The sequence below is a fragment of the Vanessa atalanta genome, chromosome 10 (genome assembly GCF_905147765.1).
Source record: "Vanessa atalanta chromosome 10, ilVanAtal1.2, whole genome shotgun sequence".
NCBI lineage: Eukaryota > Metazoa > Arthropoda > Insecta > Lepidoptera > Nymphalidae > Vanessa > Vanessa atalanta.
Window position 1 is genome coordinate 12700344 of NC_061880.1, and position 18755 is coordinate 12719098.

Consider the following 18755-nt stretch of genomic DNA (forward strand, 5'->3'; position numbering starts at 1 on the left):
TTTGTTTCGGGTTTATAATTGCGGGTCGTGGCCCCGACGCGCTCCCATCGGGGAACTGGGGCACTGGAATCAGCGCTGATATGTATGTGCACGCAATTTGCAATGTGTATCTTACATAAAATTGTGCGTGCTGCTCAAGTACGCGTCTATTACTACTCAATATAACGTTATAATATATATGATAAAACCCGTAGAGTTCGTGATCGTTTTCTTCCAGGGAGAATAAATTGTATAACAGAATAAAATAATTTCCGACTGAAAACTGAATCCACATAGTGGTTGTGCAAGCAGAAAATGCCTTAAAAATCGCCGTACTTAAATTTAAATTAGGAATTCCGACGCGATGTCCGAAGATGTAATTAGACGGCCGGGTTAAAACCGGTAGAAGCTTTAAACTTAAATTAATCTTGTAAAATGTTAATTCAAATTCATGTTGAAAGATTGTAGTTGAATAAAATATATTTCGATATCATATAATTACAAACATAGTATATTCTCAAAGACTTATTACAGTATGTTAATATAACAGTATGTATTTTATTAATAATACATACGGTTTAATATAATACAGTACGTAGAATAACATATCTTTACACGAATGTCATAGTTTAATAGATATAGACAGAACATTTAAACATTACCCTTGCGGTAACTGACGTTAATAGGACTTTTCCGCCATCGGTAATGCCTTGTCACAACACCCCGCCCGACTCCACCCTCGAACCACAAGATACCGACACACTCGAGTATTTCATTTAACTAAAATTGACACGATTTTGTAATTATATTGAGGGATTAATAGTTTTATAAAAATATTGTCACAAAAATATATATATATATATATTTTAAAATAAAAGTAAAGACGTAAAATATATTTTCTATATTTAGACATATTTACATCTTCCGATTAATATCTATAGATAATTATAGTATATGTTATAAATGTTAAAAATAATGCGTATACATAAAAGTGTATCATTAAAGTTATCATTAACACATAAAAAGTAATTTATAACTACATTGCTCAATTTAAATAATAGTTTTGGAGCACTTAATGTCGTAGAGCAGCTAAGTAAATTAGTGTCTAATTAGCCGGCATCCTGTCTCGTGCCCTAATAATAACAAAACAATAGTTGCTCCCTTTGGAATCATTAAAATTGTCGTTCCACTTAATTGCCGGAGCGATTTCGGAAACGCTCTCGGAAGTCCAATTGGGAGCGCAAGCGCACGCCGGATACAGGGTGCCGTGAAAACACGACCATACTTATTATATTCAGTAACGCTTGAAACTTATCTCTTTGAGCGTAATAAAAAATCTCCAACAAAAAAAACGAGAGCATTTTAATGATTAAATAATATATCGCCTTAAAATAGCAAGTGTCGTTTTCCTCGAACCAATATTACGCGTTATTTTCCGTGTTATGTATACATGTATATTGTTTGTTCTTTATAAATAATAAAATTATATTTTTTTGAGATAAATATAACGATCATAATTATTGAACTCTTGACTCTGGACATTTAAAAAAACAAATTATACATCTACTATTATTCGTATTTGATAATACACGTTTGAGATTTTATTACATTAATTGATAATAACAATATTGATGTGTCAACTGGCGCCAATGGATAAGTTTATGCTCTAACTCTTTACGTTACTAACCTTACGATAAACTTTAAGATACAGCATCCCGTATTTGTATCATTACACGCGTTGATCATCTATTCATACTTCAAGAGACGCATGGAATTTGTAGTATTTGTCATTAATATGTCGCTAAGCGGAGACGTGTTCTAGCAATTAGATTTGAAAATTTTTCAATATTTAAATTAAAGGGTTCGAAAACAGTGCGCAGGTCACGCGCTGGCCCACGCCAAACGTTTGGCTGTGGCAATTGGATAATGTTGGGACAAATTGGGACCCACCAGTACGCTTCCCGTTAGCCGCTCTTCGCGTTCTCGAGAGCTCTCGTTTCTAGTATCCCTGCTGGCCTCTACCAGGCCGCTGCGCTTAGTCTTTTATTTTTTTATTACCAAATAATTATTTAATCGTAGTTATCAACAGAAAATATATGTATATACATTAAGTAACTATTATTACTATTGTTGTATTCTGTATACCTATATGTACGTATATGCAGTGTGTACATAGACAGCAGTTGTTAAGTACATAAATATTTCACGTGATTACCGTTAAATAAGTTAAAGCGATGATAATGTTCAGCTCAGTTGAGATTTATTCTATTTATACTCGTGCAGTCGTCGTTGCGAGTACAATAAATGGACAATAAATCAAAACACTCCATGGTTGAGTGCATTCGCGACAATTTCGCCGAGCGGATGAACGCGGTTTAAGGGGAAGGGGGTGAGGTTCGGGGTGCGGAGATGAAGCCGAGAGGGGAGAGCGAGGTAGTATAGACGCTGAATGGACGCAACGCGAGCGCAGCTCGGCGGGGAACGCTCCGCCTAATGAGGAAATAAGAATTAGCGGGCGACGAAGTTGAATGCAGTTCTTTATAACCATAACTAGTAGTAAAATCTTGATATTAATTTCAACGTTATGTTAATTTAAATAAAATCTACCCAATAGACCGCATTAGTTAAACCTAAATATAAAGCTAGCGTGTCTATGATTGTCTCGTCGTCATAAACTCTACTTTTTACTCCATATTCAAAGTAAGCAATTTGTATTACGAATATAGTTATGGCTACCATTAAATAATATAATTATAATAAATAATATAAGTATTTTCTTTAATATTATTCATAAGTTTTAAATGTAGATGTCATTAAATGTGTACAATGAACAGTTGGCAACAAAAAAATAGGATTTACAATTTTTTTCTAATATATTAGTTAATAATAGTTTAATTATTATCTCTTCTTTGCTGGAAGAGATCAGTGTTTTAGCGATAAGGTCACCTCTTCGACATATTTCTTGAACGTGACTTATATATGTATTTATTAGTGTACAATAATGAGTATTTTGATTTAATTAATATAGTTTCCTAACATACAGTTACAATTTAAAATAGGAATAAAGGAAAATTGAATAACACAGCAGTTATGAAACTAACATCGCCTCGACAGTTTAGTCTGACCCAAATCAGTTTAGCGGAACATGGCATTTAATATTCCAAAACATTTTATTAATCATAAATTATTTTAAAGCAAATGTAAATAACAATATCTTACCTTATTATGGATTCATTCAGAATTGCTTTAAAATAAAATAAAATTGTTTATTTTATCAAATGCTATGTTCTGCTAAATTGATTATGGATGAGCTGTTAAATTTTTGTTCTATTTCATAAAACCAAGTACTCGTATATGATCTGGAACCCTGAAGTCACAGAAAATAATTGTTAAACGTTTTATTGTTCTAAGTTTTGCGTCCACCTGTCTCGCATTTTATAACACAATGAGTAGTGTAAATTACGATCTTAAAATAGCATCTAGGAAATGTCTAAGGCATTCGTTTCTATTCATATATGGTTGTGTCATACTCTTGTTTGGGTGCAAAGCGTGCCTAGGAATTAAGCTGTCTGGCAGCCGGTCCCTGATATCTACTTCATGCAATCTTATAATCTCGTACGAACTGAATGAGCAGCTATTTTACTCTACATTGATTATTTCAGTACTTTTATACATGGAAGTTTTTTAAAAAGTATTTTATTATTATTATTATTCTGTTGGCTTTCATTTAATGCCAATTATTAGTGTGTCTTGCGAATGAAATAAAAGTGAACACTACCGATTGAGCTTCTGAAAAAAAATGTAAAAAAAATGAATTTAAATAGTCTTAAAAAAATTTTTTTGTATATTATAACACGATAAAAACTCTTAAAGAAATAATTTCTAGACACGTGGATATTCATCGTTACCTCTCAAAAACGTGATTCTCTATGAGTCTCTCTATAGCCTTTTCATTTCTGCTTCGAACAAGCGATAATAGAAGTAAATGAAATATTGTATTTTATGAGTATTAAAGCAAAAACAAACACAGCTAATTACCTAATCAGCGTCGACTACCCAACGAAAGGGCACAGACGATCTCGTTATGTTATCGCGCAAGTTTCAATTAGCCGTCCAATTGGTAGCTCACTATAAAGATGTTCCTCGTGCACTTATGCAGAGAAAGTTCTCGTGTGAAAAAAAAACTAAGTCGAACTGGTCGTGCAATATGAAATATTTTAATGGGAAAAAGAAATTAACTGATGGCTAGCGATTAAGTTTTTGCTGGTTATAACAGAGAAATACCTTTGCGCTTACATACTTATAAAAAAAAAGGTTATTATGTACATTAAGAGATATGACATATTTAAATGTTTTTTATATATGGAAAGGTTGACAGGAGCTGATGTATGTAAACAACTGAAAGTTTTTCTTTTTTTTCCCCATAGTAGGCTTACGTGTGACTGTTGCATTGCTAAATTTAGCACGCTTGCCTAAAAAATACCTGTTAATTCAACATTTGAGGACACCAACGTATCTATCGGGAAATACAGACTCAGACAAAGTATTTCACAGCTTAGCGGTGCGAATGAAAAAGGTAGATTCGAAGTAAGCTGATTATCATAGTATGGATATGTAATGCCCGATGCATTAAATGTTATATTGCAAGAGTTTTCGATGTGGCTCTAAGGCAAAATATAGACTAAAATAAGATGGAAGGACTGTATGAGAGTCAAATGTGAAAGAACAAATAATAGATATGGATCACTGCAGCGATCTGGTATGAAATTTGATAAGGGTAACCGAATGCCAATCGTGACGAGGATTATAAGAGCGTTTGTTTTTTAATAATCATAACATTTTTGTTTATTTTAGAAGGGTGAGTGAGCCAGTGTAAGGGACATAACATCTTAGTTCCCAAGGTTGGTGGCGCATAGGTGATGTAAGGAATGGTTAATATTTCTTACAGTGCCTTTGTCTATGGGCGGTGGTGACCACTTACCATCAGGTGGCCCATATGCTCGTCCGCCAACCAAAACCATAAAAAAAAAACAGTTCTACAGTTTAGGTCGTAAAATTGGGCCGGCTGAGTAAATGTCAAAGATATAACTTTACGATCGTCATCTATCACATAGATTAAAATGTAATAGTAATTTGTGATAACAAATAAGTAAATAAAAAAAAATTTATTATTATTGTGATTCAATTTATGACTTGATTTAATAAATTATAATTAGTGTCAATATATTACAAGATAATTAATTAAATATTTTCAATAACAATTTTCTTAGACGTCTTAAACTTGCTGAGCAAGATATCTAAATTATAATCTGAGCGAAATTGCGTAGCAGGTATTTAAGTCTTGTACTTATTGCTGTATGTTTTTATAGTCTCGTTTTGGAATGGTTGTACTTAATAGTGGAAGAGTATTCCTAGAAATTCTTGTAGGAACGTCTGCATGTAAGTGAAAATTAGAATGTTTATTATCAGAACGCAAGTCATTAATAAAAGAGAAGAAGATATCCATCCCTGAGGGACAAATTCAGCAAAAAATGATTCCGATTAGAATTAATCAATAACAATATGAGAACCTATTAAGGGTATATAAGTAGCACACGAGTCCAGCAAAGCGTCGGTGATGCCAAACGATCGAAAGCCTTCGAGAAATCTGTATAAATTACATCAACTATTCGTCCATCATTAATATTACGAATTATTGAATTAACATAAGTGATCAGGTTAGTGTTGGTAGACCTTTAAGAAATGAAGCCATGCATGTTATCAAGTATAACATACTCGTAACATCAATCTACGACCTACAGGGGTTTGAAGTAACGGTTAACGTGTAAGTAGGCCTCTCCAATTGCACTCCACTGTGGTCTTTCTTCGACAACTTGCATCCAGCTCCTGCCAGCCGTCACTCCACCGTGTCTGAGGACGTCCTACACTACGTTTACCGAGACACGGTCTCCACTCTAGAACACGTTTTCCCAACGGTTATCAGTTCTACGACAAATATGGCCAGCCCACTGCCACTTCAGCTTACTAACGTGTAAACGCGTTATAAAATTTAAATAAATAACAAATCAAAACAATAAGATTTCCTAATAACTTGTAAACGCACAAACTTGTGCAATAGTTAATGTTCCTTTTGAATATTCACGTGTGCACACGGCGAGGCGTTGCCCGCTCTCGTTTAAGTTCCGCTACGTTTATACTGTTTTGACGGTTTTGCTCTGTTGATCTCGTGAATAAATTATTCTAATTTGTGTATTGGAATTTTTACTAAATTTCCCACGATTCTGTTATTATTTATTCTGTATTTATATTCATATTTTCTGAACAAATTAATACGATTGGTGATTATGTATAAGGTAGATCTAAAAGTTATTTATACGTTTCTATAAATGCTGATGTCACAATATGTATATATATGTATGTATATATACATGTATGTATATATGTATATAATAATTCTCTGTTCAATTGATTTAGCTGAAAATAGCAGAAATAAATAATATCTACATTTTTAATTACCTATGTAATTTAATTGTCTTAATTATAATCTTGCAAAATGTCCAATCAAAAGTGGTGTCAGGGTGGGTCCACTTGAATAAAGTATATTTTTAGTTTAATGACCGTGTTATCTATTTACATTTTCAATTTTACTTTAAATCGTAAAGGCTATTTAAGTATTAGTAGATCTTTTTAAAAATATGCGTTATAACATAAACATATACACACACCCCCGATTTGATCATAATTTTATTTAACTTAATATTTTTTTAAAATACTAATTACTTTTAGAGATATTTGAATTATCACTTCCATTGCTAGCACAGTGTCATCTAATTTTCATTGTCCGTCAATGTGTATGTAAAGGACGTACGCATTGACGGACGAAGGACTTAAATAATTCCCAAAATATCGTTGATATTTTCTTCAGCACGAGTTAGCAAATTGCAGCAATAGGATACGATCTCTTTATTCTGGAGTGCGTTATATAAAATGGAATAAAATGAACTCTAAAATAGATCCGAGGGGAGCAGGCAGGCAACTAGCAACTTCCTTCCTGCGTCCATCCGGCGGCAGATCTCACGCGACCCCGCGCTAGGGCAGCGCGAGCCCCAACGAGCATGGTGGATGACCACCACGCCGGATAGATGTATCCCCGTTACGTACTCGATACCACGGTCACTAACCCAGAGATGTATCTTTAGATGTTTATGACCTTATATAATAGGTGGAACACACTGTGTATTATTTTTTATAAAACCAATATACACTTTTTCCAAGGTTCTACGGACTTTTGAATAGTTATTAAGAAAATTAAATGTAAAGCTACAAACGCAATATATTGGCGTTAATTTTACATAATATGAGAAGAACCGGCATTATTTTGTATCCATCAAATTATACTCTATAAATATTATGATAGGGCAGAATTAACATCTAAAAATCGAAAAATAGAACAAAAAAATATAGGTAAAAAAAAATTACAGTAAGTATATAACATCCTATAAGTGGGTTACTAAAAAATAAAATTCATTCTAAGCATATAATTAGCCTAGCCGTTAACCAGAGTATCAACAGGAACTCCATTTAATAAGCACGCCGCCACACTACACGCCGACAGTTAAATTAAGGATACCGTGTAACGAAGCAACAGAGACAGGTACCGAGCAACCGATTGGGTTCTGTCGTTTACACCTTTGCCTCGGCGGATGAATGATGTTAACAACATCTCTGTTTTTTTTTAATTATCTGTATATATAAAAGGCAACGTGGGGACGTATTATTATTATCAACTCACCTCTAAAGTATGTGAGGTAGAGGATTAAAAAATGGCAGAGATTTTGCGGAAATTCGATTTTATTATTTTTCCAATCCATTTTTATTCTTTATTTAAAGATTTTTTTCGATAAAACGAATATACCACTCTGTAAAATTAACAATAGAGTAATTAAAGTTAAATTAGTTAGTAGTACTTATAATATTACGTTATCCTTGCTATTATTAAGGCCGATCTTAACTAATTCAATCCATTCAATTTAAAAGTGTCATTCTTTGTAATAAATAAATGTAGTATATTTATTTGGAATAAGACTAAGTTGTCGTTTGAAATACTCCATACTGTATTTTTTTACATTCCTTGAAGTTTCGTCGCATCGTGTATTGTTATTTTATTTATATACTATATACTATACATATATATACTATATATATATAATAGCATATTGATCTTACAACATTATTTTAAGCTTTTTATATATGCACTGTTGCAGAACACCAATATTGAGAGTTTTACAATCTTATAGTGTACTATGTAATAAATAAAATATTATATAATTAAAGAATACATAAAAAAACTTATGATAAAATTCAATATCGTTTATATCTTCGTGTGTTATTAATGCCTACTAGTTAATATTTTCTTAAATAAAATAAATAAAAAAAAAAAAAAGTAAAATAATCATAGAATAATTAATTACTTATTTTTTAAATTAACTCTGCTTTAAAGTAGGTTTTCGTTTTTAATATTGGTTTAAAAGGCGAAACCCATTTTTCTTTAAAACAAATCATCTCGAATGGTAATTTAATTTAACGAACTAATATTACAAAACTATGAAGAAGATTTCATTCGTTCAAGCTATTCTTCGGTACAAATTGTGTCATAAAAGTTGAATGCGATGATCATATCCAAAAATAAATAATAACAAGTCAATTGACTACACTCGCTGTGTCGAGGGTGCGCGCCCCGACTTGCCACTTAAGGGGACTACATGAGCTAAATGCAAGTTTTATAATGCAAAAAAGTATATGATCCAATGCAGTAAACCAAATGAAAAAAATATATGATAATCTTCAGGATACATGCTAAGTATTTATTATTTTGAAAACATGATGTAATTAATTTGGTACGATAGAAAAAAATCACAAAGTTACCTCTAAAAAGATCTTTTAATCAATAATAACTATACTTATATACATTCCATAATTCTGGTTTTTTGTCAGATTATTCTACAAGCAATATACTATTTAACCTGGGTGTCACTTTTTTAATAAAACCAATAGATTTTTTTTAAATCCGATATTCTTATTTTCGAACAAAATGCGTACGCATGTGTGCGTAAACGCCGTGTACAGACAATGCCGGCCGAGGCCTGATGCTATACAGACGTGTCGATCTTTTCGCCGCATCATTCATTACGTTACGAGATATTTTTTTGTAATTTTAATTGTAAATTCATTGTTTCATGTTTTCTTATAATAATTTTATTCTTTCTTGTAAATAAATATATTAAGTTAAAATAGTGTAGTAGTAATTAGGCATTTGTTTTTTTATTATATTATTTGTTATAAATTTTAATTGTGTAAATATGGGATATAAAGTGAAACGCGTGAGGAAAATTAAAAAACGTTTATATAAATCAAGCGCCGAACATACATATGAACGATATTAAAAGGTAAGAGTATTTAATTAGTAAACATATTTTTTTTTATAAATTATGAATATTGAAAACATCTATTAGAAAAATGTGCAATCAGTTCGCATATAATCAGATTTTTCAAGCCATTCCTAATAATTACGATAGAGTATTTGGTCAAAGGAAGGAAAACATCAATTGACTTTCATGGGGATCAAGTGACTACATTCGATCCCCATGAACTCGAAACATTTTTTTTCATTATAACTACTATGACATATTAAGATACATATTTTTTAAATACATAATTTTATAATTAATAAAAATGTAATTACTAAAATATATTTATTTTTTACAGAATAAAGAAAGTCGAAAACAATAACACGGAAGCTATTAGGAAGAATTTATATTGCGTAAGAGTTTAATTTTATCGATTGTTTATAATAAGAATTAAAGTTATGTATGAACTAATTTTAATAATAATAAAAAAAAGTAAAGTCTTAACAAAAAAAATGTAATTGTTGTGAACCAGAGAACTAGAATATTTAGAAGTGTCATTTGTACATAATTCATAAATTTAAATTTTTTTGTAACGTCCGCCATATTGGATTGAATATAGCAGCAATTCATGAATCGTGCATTGTCATCGAGATTAAATATGTGTGCCAACTTTCAGCTGAAAGTGGGTGTAATATTTATTCCAAAATTCCAGGACATATGTAATAACATTAATACATACAAGTGAAATTAAATAAAAAAATTTAAAAAAGAAATTAACACTAAATGTTTTTTTTTGTAGTACTAAATATAAATAAAAATATTTTAAGTTTAATTAAATCAGTTTTATTTTTTAATCATTTTCGAATAACAGTCAAAAGCAATATAAATAATTCTAATATCCTATCTATTTTTATGAGATTTATGATTAAACCTATTATGATTAACCTTTCATTCATCAATGATTCAACCAAATCGAATTGACAACATTTTTTTCTAGTAAATATTTAGATTTTTTTTTTAAATTGAATATATATTTTTTCTTTATGAACCAATATTAATAAAACGAACAAATACTACGCTATATGTTACCCCACGGTCACTACACTACAGATTTCGAACACTTACGATTTTATTATATAAATAGATCATTAAACTTTTATAAAATGTTAAAAATTGGTATGTTTCAATATTTAGTATAAGAACTAATTGTGGTATAATAATATAAATAATAGAAAAAAAAGGTTAAAACTAACTGTCTATTTTATTGTATACAAAATATAAATAAAAATATTGTAAGTTTAATTGAATCAGTTTTATTTTATAATCATTTGTTAACTAACATCGAAAGAAATAAAAATAATTCTGTTGTCCTATCTATTTTTTATGAGATTTATGATTGATCTTACGTCGCTCGGTTTGGCGCCATCTATTAGAATATTTGGGCGTAATCTCGTTACCTCGCTTAACCCTTAGTACACGGGATTGCCGTTTTTGTCGATTTTGTAAGTGTGTGCGTGCGATTCTCAAGGGCACTTAGCTCTTGTAGTCCTCTTAAGTGTTTTTGCGTTGCGCGGGCGCATAAATTGAACCCGACTGGTAAATTTGACATTAACCAGTAGTAACTGTCGAGTTTGGGAGAAAAAGACGTTTTGTCTCACGGGTGAAACATTTTTAAATTACAAATGGTATTTATTGTTTAGCACGTTACTCTTTTCAATATAGAGTTTTTTATTTATTTCATTTTATTTAATCTTTATTTTTTGCTGGTGTTTAGCTTTTGTATGCTAACAGATTAATGGGAACTTTATTGTTTTATGTACCGTTAGTTATTTTGGTTTTATGTACAATGTGTTCCCTTGATTTTTTTTTTACGTTTTGTTATTTGATAATGCATGTTCTCATATCTGTTCTCATATCTATTAACTCTATCATTATAATATCTAGATTCTAGACCATGGTCGCCATGTTATAACCAGTATCGCGTATGATCAAAATTCGTCTATTCTTAATTAAGTTTTTCAGATGTATGTCGATATTTTTGTCTGAATTAAAGCAGTCTGAGTGCTGTAAGTTTAATTCTTCCCTTTTTATAATAAATATAAACTATTAATATCTTACACAAGGTCATCCAAAAGTCTGTTTGCGAATGATGATGTTTAATTTTGTAAATTAGAAGAGTTTATTTGAATACGAAAAAAAATATGTATTAAATAGACATTTTACCTAATGGGATTAGATAATGGCTATAAAGTATACTATATCGCGCTACGCCACGAGGGCGAAGTACCAAATGTTTATGAAATCTCGCGGAGCAGTTATTAAGAAATAATTTTGGAAACGAATTTTTATCGATGTCCAAATCATTTTAAAGGAAGAAAAGCTGAAGTGCCAAAATTACACTTGGAAAATGAGGTTTAAAGTTTTTACTTTAAATGTTATTTTCCAAAAAGTAGTAGTCCCATTTGTTATGTGTATGCCGTTTGTCGAAAATCTTTAAACAAATAAATGTAAATTATGCTGACATGTATTCATTATATTTGCATACATATTCGCGGATGTTTCCATGTATTGTTTGTCCGGTCCTGTTTAGAGCAACACTTGACGCGCTCTAGTTAGTTTAAATGTAACCTGTTTCTAACGTCTTTATTACTTGGAACCTGCTTTAATATATCCTTAGTGCCAAACTAAAGGTAATATACTTTATAAATTTTAATATAAACATCGTACAATAATGCTTAAACATTTAGGCCCGTATTACAGAACGGCTCATAGTTATGAATCTAGTTTTAAAACTAATTTTAAGTATTGTTTTTATTTTAGAACGATTTTTAAAATGACACATAAACATCAGCACTGACTTGAGTTATTTCTTATTATTGAATATTATTTAAATCGATCTTATATTATTGAAAATCGATTATTATTATTGACTGACAATTTTGAATTGTTATTAAGTAAACTGTTTTATTTTGCTGCGTAATAATAAAATATGGCAATAATGTTTGCATCACATCAAATGTTTACATAATATTAGTTTTCAGTTTAAGATCGTTTCCTCCCAATGACGACAAGTCAGCGTCGCAGAAGGCGCCGTTAGGATGTATTTATTCTGAGCCCTTAAGTAACTCTCAACATCCGGTTTGAGTCTCGGTATTTGCCCTCTTCCCGTCCGTTGGTCATCGAGGCCAGTAATGGCCACAGAAAATAATATAATAAAAAACTTTTCCAATTGTTAAAGAAATATAGTTGCACAAACATAAGATTTACTTATACCATTTGATTCGCTAATAGCTCCGCTATATAATGCACTACAAATAGTTCTTGTTTAATAAATTAATATATGTTCATTTATAATATCTACTAAGATTAATTATTTACGTAGATACATCCTTTATTTTAGTTCCGATATCAACTGTGCGGAAATGAAAAAGAACGATTTGACGAATGTAAACTTAAACATAATTTAAAGTCATGTTAATTCAATATCAAATTTAATTATTTGTCTTTACTCCTCTGATTTCAATCTATACATTCTTTCGACAGTTAAAAATATAGTGGTTTATTGTCAATCCACCTGGTGCTAAATTATATTAAACGATGATACATACAAAAAATATTCAAATATTTTTTTAAGATTGATAAATTAATTGCATACCTACGACATGTTTCCCAAATAACTATTGATGTTGCTAAGTTATTTTTGCAACTTAGTAGTTATTTTCGAGTGTCACTTTATACATTTTCATAATCTTAATGTCCGTTATTATCAAATGTTTTTGAAGCAGTATTCATTAAATACTTCTATCGTATTAAACATGTCAGAGGTTACGTGACGCGATTCAGTTATCATACAGCAATATAAACGTAGGTAATTATTTTCGTATGGTAACCGAGATTTTCGAATCGGTTACCCTCGAGTGCCTCTTACCGGTAGCTTTGTATCTTACACTTCGGTATAAAAAAAAAAATCTTTTTTTGACAAAGGTTCTTACGATTTTAGCTGTTAGATCTTTTTTTAATTGCATGTTTATTTATTAAATTATCTATTAATTTGTATTATTAATAATATAATTATTTATTTGAAAAGATAAACAAACCTTAGATATACGGGTACATACTCCATAATCCATTCGATTCTCTAGCTCTGCTTTATTAAGTTCTAAACACAGTTCTTGATTAATACCTATATCTTAATTTATAATACAACACTGATGATTAAACTACTTATATTCCGTCAATTAAACGTCTATATTGATTTTTTATCTTAACTCCTTCGATTGAAGTAAAAACAAATTAACATAATTTCAAAAGTTACGGATAATGTATAAATCTTACCTTAAAATATGTATCATTTTATTGAAATGTTTGTTTTTTTTTAGTATTAAATTCAGGGAAGAAACGACAAATATCATTTCTATTACTTTTTCCTTATTAGCAACACTATTGAATGTTATATAATGTATATAACATAATAATACGATGTGTGTTTTTAATTCAGCCTTTATTGTGTACTGTTTATAGGTAGCATAGTAGTCGGTCCTTGACATTGATCGTAGTTGGCCTAATTTCATTTGTATTGTGCTAAAATATCACTACGATTTTTGTATGTCAACAAATTATAATGTATAATTATAATGTCCTCCTGACCGAGTACTGGTCATTATTATCACCTTGTATATATATTAGTCCGACCTGGAATTCCAACTTGGGTCCTCTGCGGTCTCAAATATTATTGAACCAACGAGCTAATTAGCATATATACAAACATACATTTTCAAATAATCGATTTTTTTTATTAAAGAAGAAACAATATAAATATCGAATGTTGCTTAGATTTCGTCACAAAAAATGTATATTTTGTGCAAGCAATAAATATTTGTATTAAAAATATAAACAATACAATAATACAGTTACGTTATCGGTTGGGAACAGAGTTTTACGACGTTATTTTGCGTCGCTGCGAACGCTCGACATATTATATTTTGACGTGCAATCACTTATTTTCACATAAATTGAATTGATAGGAGTCTTATAATTGAATCATGAGAGAGTTGTTTTTAAAATAAAGAAATTGACCGGAGTTTACGATGACCATAGACTATACAAATAGTACAATCTCTTGAATTTTATTTTATTTAGGTTGTAAACGCCTTCGTACGTTCTTTATTTGATAGAGCCAGATTTTTCGATGGAGTTGCGCTCACCGACGTCGACTACACCAATCTATTTCGCCACCTCTATGTCGCTTTCATTGTCATTATTATTATTATAAAATAAAAATAATCGCTTGCTCATATAAAGTATTTGAGATCGTATTAAATTATGTTAAGTAACTTTATTTCTCAAACACATCATAAACTATTACAGCTATGTATTTTGTTTTTAAATAAACATTAGTTGTTAATCTTGAGTTTTCAAAGTGTTTACAACTATTTTCAACTAATTTATTTCAACGATCGTCAACTCCATTTTCCTTAATTTATATATTTTAAGAGCCAAAATAACAATAGGTCATTTTATGACATGTGTTCAACCTAAGAATATAACGCTTAAGTATATAACACTTAAACACATTGTTTTAAATAATTAAAACAATGTGTTTAAGTGGTTTTATGTAATAAAAAATATACTTACTTGTTGCATACTGCAGTCAGATCCACAGCTTACATCGAAATGGCCGTCGCCCGTTCGGTTCTAGAAAAAAAGGATGAAATCAAAGAATCTTCAAGTTAAAAAAAAAACACAAGTAATATCCAGTTTTTCGAAAATAATCTGGTTGTACATCTACCGGACACCGACCTGATAACTTCCGCTGTGACTGCGCGAGCGCATCAGAGCGTGCCAATGCGACATTAGGGCTCGATCGTTTATGTTGTGATACGTTACAGGAAATAAAGAGTTATTATTTGTAATAACCGTAAATATTATCTCAACTATTTAGTACATTATATTTACTTCTCCTAGCTCATCGCACCAAGCAATTATATTCCAAAATACTAACTAAATTAACAACAAGTATAATAAAAAATATAAAAAAAGTTAAATGGGTGTCCATTAAGTATCTCGGTCGATTATAAATCAATCAAACAATATTAAATACAATATCATAACGAGGGTTGAAAATCTCAAAAAAGTTACCACAAGCTATCGAATTACGTAAAGCCCGTAAAGTGCAGTGGAGTTACAACCACGGTTCCGGTCACACGTTCGCAAAAAGTGTTTTAAGCACCGATAAAACTAATATCCTATTCCGTTTACAATTAAACGATCACATATTTTCAAAAAGCTTATCGTAGTCAACGTTTAAATTAAATATACGTAAATGCCGATTGATTCAGGCCCGAAACGTAAGTTTAGAGAGCCCTGGGCTAACACTACTTAGGGGCCCATCTAAGGCATATGAGCTTAGACTTGAATTAAATTAATTGAATGGGTTTGATTAATTGCAGGACTCGCAGGGCTGCATACCATATGATCTGTTTATTTTAATAAAGTTATGAATTCTTTCGCAGTATCGTCTATATTTGACTTTGACTTGACTTAGCTGGGGGCCCTGGGCTGAAGCCCAAAAAGCCATATGATAGATCCGGCCCTGGATTGATGTATATACATTTTTATTAAATCAAAAATTTAAGTCAGGTAAGCCACCTGATGGCAAGTGGACATTGGTACTTTAAGATAATAACCATACATTAGTCAACCTTATGTCCCTTGTGCTTGTTGTTATGTGCGTCGGCGCACTTCAACACAACAATACTAAGTATTGGTGTTTGGCGGTAGAATAAGTGATAACTGGGTAGCACCTACCATCGAGTCAAGATAGATGGCTCTTAACTATAGATTTTGAGTTAAAATCTGGGCTAGCGTCTGCCTATTTATTTCCTTTATTTATGTTTTGAGTCAACTCGACGATGAAGCGATATGAGGTATCCTGCATGGATTGGAGGCAAATTTCTATAAGCGCATCCATCGAACCGTACTAGAGTAGATTTGAATAGGCTCCAAATCTTCTCTTTGAGAGGGGAGACTCTTATGATCTTAAAATATTTTTTTCATTTTAAGCGCTGCAGAGCTGCATAGCTTAAATTTTGTTATATTAAGGACTTTAAATTCTAATGAGTCCTTCGTTTAGTAATGTAAGTAAGTAGGTATAGTTTCACTAAGAATAGATTTTGCAACTATCTTATACCGCACCCTGGCAATTATTAAATTCATCAAATTCTCCCGTTAAAAGTGTATTTTTTTTTAATACACCAAATTAAGTAAATATGATCGAACGTAGAGTCGATAAACAGTAAAAAATAACATAATTAAGTACGCACAATTTAACCTATATAGATAATTTTTAATAGTGAGCCAATCGAAGATGACCAAATCGGAAGCTATCGTAAGTAAAATAAATTTTCATGATATATTATATACTTGTTGACTTGCAGGAGACATAACATACATATATAATTGTATTTAACTAACATCACTGTATTTTAAGATATTGAAAAAGAGTAACTACTGAGTTTCTTGCCGGTTCTTCTCGGTAGAATCTACATTCCGAACCGGTGGTAGCTTTACTTTAAATAGTTTGTACTTGAATAAAGTATATTTAGATTTTGATTTTTGATTTTGATTACGTGTTTGTTTATTAAATATATTAAGATCAACTGAAAGAGTTTAAGAAGATGTTATAGTGAGAAAACTTATTCAGAGTAGAATATATTATATCCTGTAGGGTATATTTTAGACTATATATTGTTGTATGGAAATTCGAGATTATTATCTCTCTTTTAAAATGAGAACAATGAAAAATGGATATCTTGAAAAATATATTAGAAAGACAGGGAGGAGGGTGCGGAGTACTGAAAATATATTGTAATTTAACAATATATAAACAATTATTCCACGACAATTTTCACTTTCTAAAAGACTATGTTGATGTTTTTGTTCTCTTGTATAAAAAAATAAAACAGTTTTATGTTTTATGTGTATTATCCCACATGGACGGTGTGGTCCAAGGCCAGGCCGTGGACAAAACAGTTGTGGCACACTCCTCTATATTTAGCGCGATCTTGTTGATTGCTAGCTTACTAATTGTCAACAATTAGTTGTGCGTTGAACCTGCGTAAGCGCCGATCGTTGCAAACAAACGTATTAGTCACATTTTACAATAATTTTGCGGTTTGATTCATTGGAATGATGATTACAAAGTTTTAGTAATTGTATAGTAATAAAATACACATATCAAATAATATTAAAAACAAAATTCTTTGGAAGAAACATTACAAAATACGTCTATCTTATTACACGACAATTTTTAGAGGTCTCTCAAAGTCATGTCGTATTGAATGGTAGCTATTATCGTCGATTATAAAACATACTACACTGTATACTTATTGATGTTTGTAATCCGGTTTTAATAAGAAACAATTTCAACGTTTCTGCAACAGACCTGGAAAGGGCATTTTTCATTACATCGAGCCACCGCTTCCGCTCCAAATTTCTCGGCGATGGAACTGTAATCGCAGCCAATTGTACGAGCGGACAAAGCCAATCCGAGCAGCGACAACACTAGCCATTTGTGCCAATTCTGCGGCGGTCTCATTGTGCCCGCCGCCGCCGAACGTCACTTCTGCTTACCGTCGCACGAACACACAAAACATAACTTGTTTATATTTATGGTTTAATATCATAACTTTAACATTTTTTCCTTGTTTCAGAAAACAAAAATTATATATGTTTGAAACACAGTTCTAAATTATCTTTGAAAGGAATCAATTTAAACGAACAATATCGAAGGACGGATATTAGCGCAACGTCCGTAAGTTGAAAATGTATGGGCACGTCTTTTTGGTGCGCGTGCGCAGCGAAAGCTACTCGCATACTGACTGCGCGTCTGCGCTAACGGCGCTAACTCTCGCGCTACGAGGCCGCTACGGTTGGGCGCTACGCTTATTATCCTTTACCTGCCTTTTGACTCACTTGTTACTAATATGCAGTGATTGCCATTTACATAAATGTATTCATAAGTCAATTGGCGTTTAGCGCTGTACATCGTATATAATATTCACTTGTTAAGAGACCGTTTATTGTTCTCATTTAAAATACCGTAAGCTGTTAATTGACGTTTTATTTAATTTGACATCTACTTAATTTTTTATTTACTCGGCGCAATAGACGGGAAATAGTTTCGTTGAGGTGATAGAAAAATACGGATTAATCGAATTTATAAGAAACTTGTTGTCAATCCTGGCTTCGCTCGCGTTTTAGGAATTGCTATTCATGTGTCCTATGGGGTCCTATTCTTTGGGGTTTAAGTTAGCTTGATACCAATGTTCAACAAATATGGTTCAATGGTTTGGCCAAAGAACAAGAGAC

At 31.4% G+C, this 18755-nt stretch overlaps 1 protein-coding gene across 2 annotated transcripts in view; it reads right to left on the reverse strand.

The window, feature by feature from the left end:
* LOC125067020 (proto-oncogene tyrosine-protein kinase ROS) overlaps positions 1-18245 on the reverse strand; it is a 36077-nt gene extending 17832 nt beyond the window's left edge. For both annotated transcript variants that reach the window (XM_047675389.1, XM_047675388.1), the window contains exons 1-2: positions 17830-18245; positions 15021-15080 (exon numbers count right to left, since the gene is read on the reverse strand). In XM_047675389.1, coding sequence (XP_047531345.1) covers positions 15021-15080; positions 17830-17982 — 213 coding nt within the window. In that variant the 5' untranslated portion in view covers positions 17983-18245. The remainder of the gene's footprint in view (positions 1-15020; positions 15081-17829) is intronic.
* Between the last annotated feature and the right edge of the window lie 510 nt (positions 18246-18755).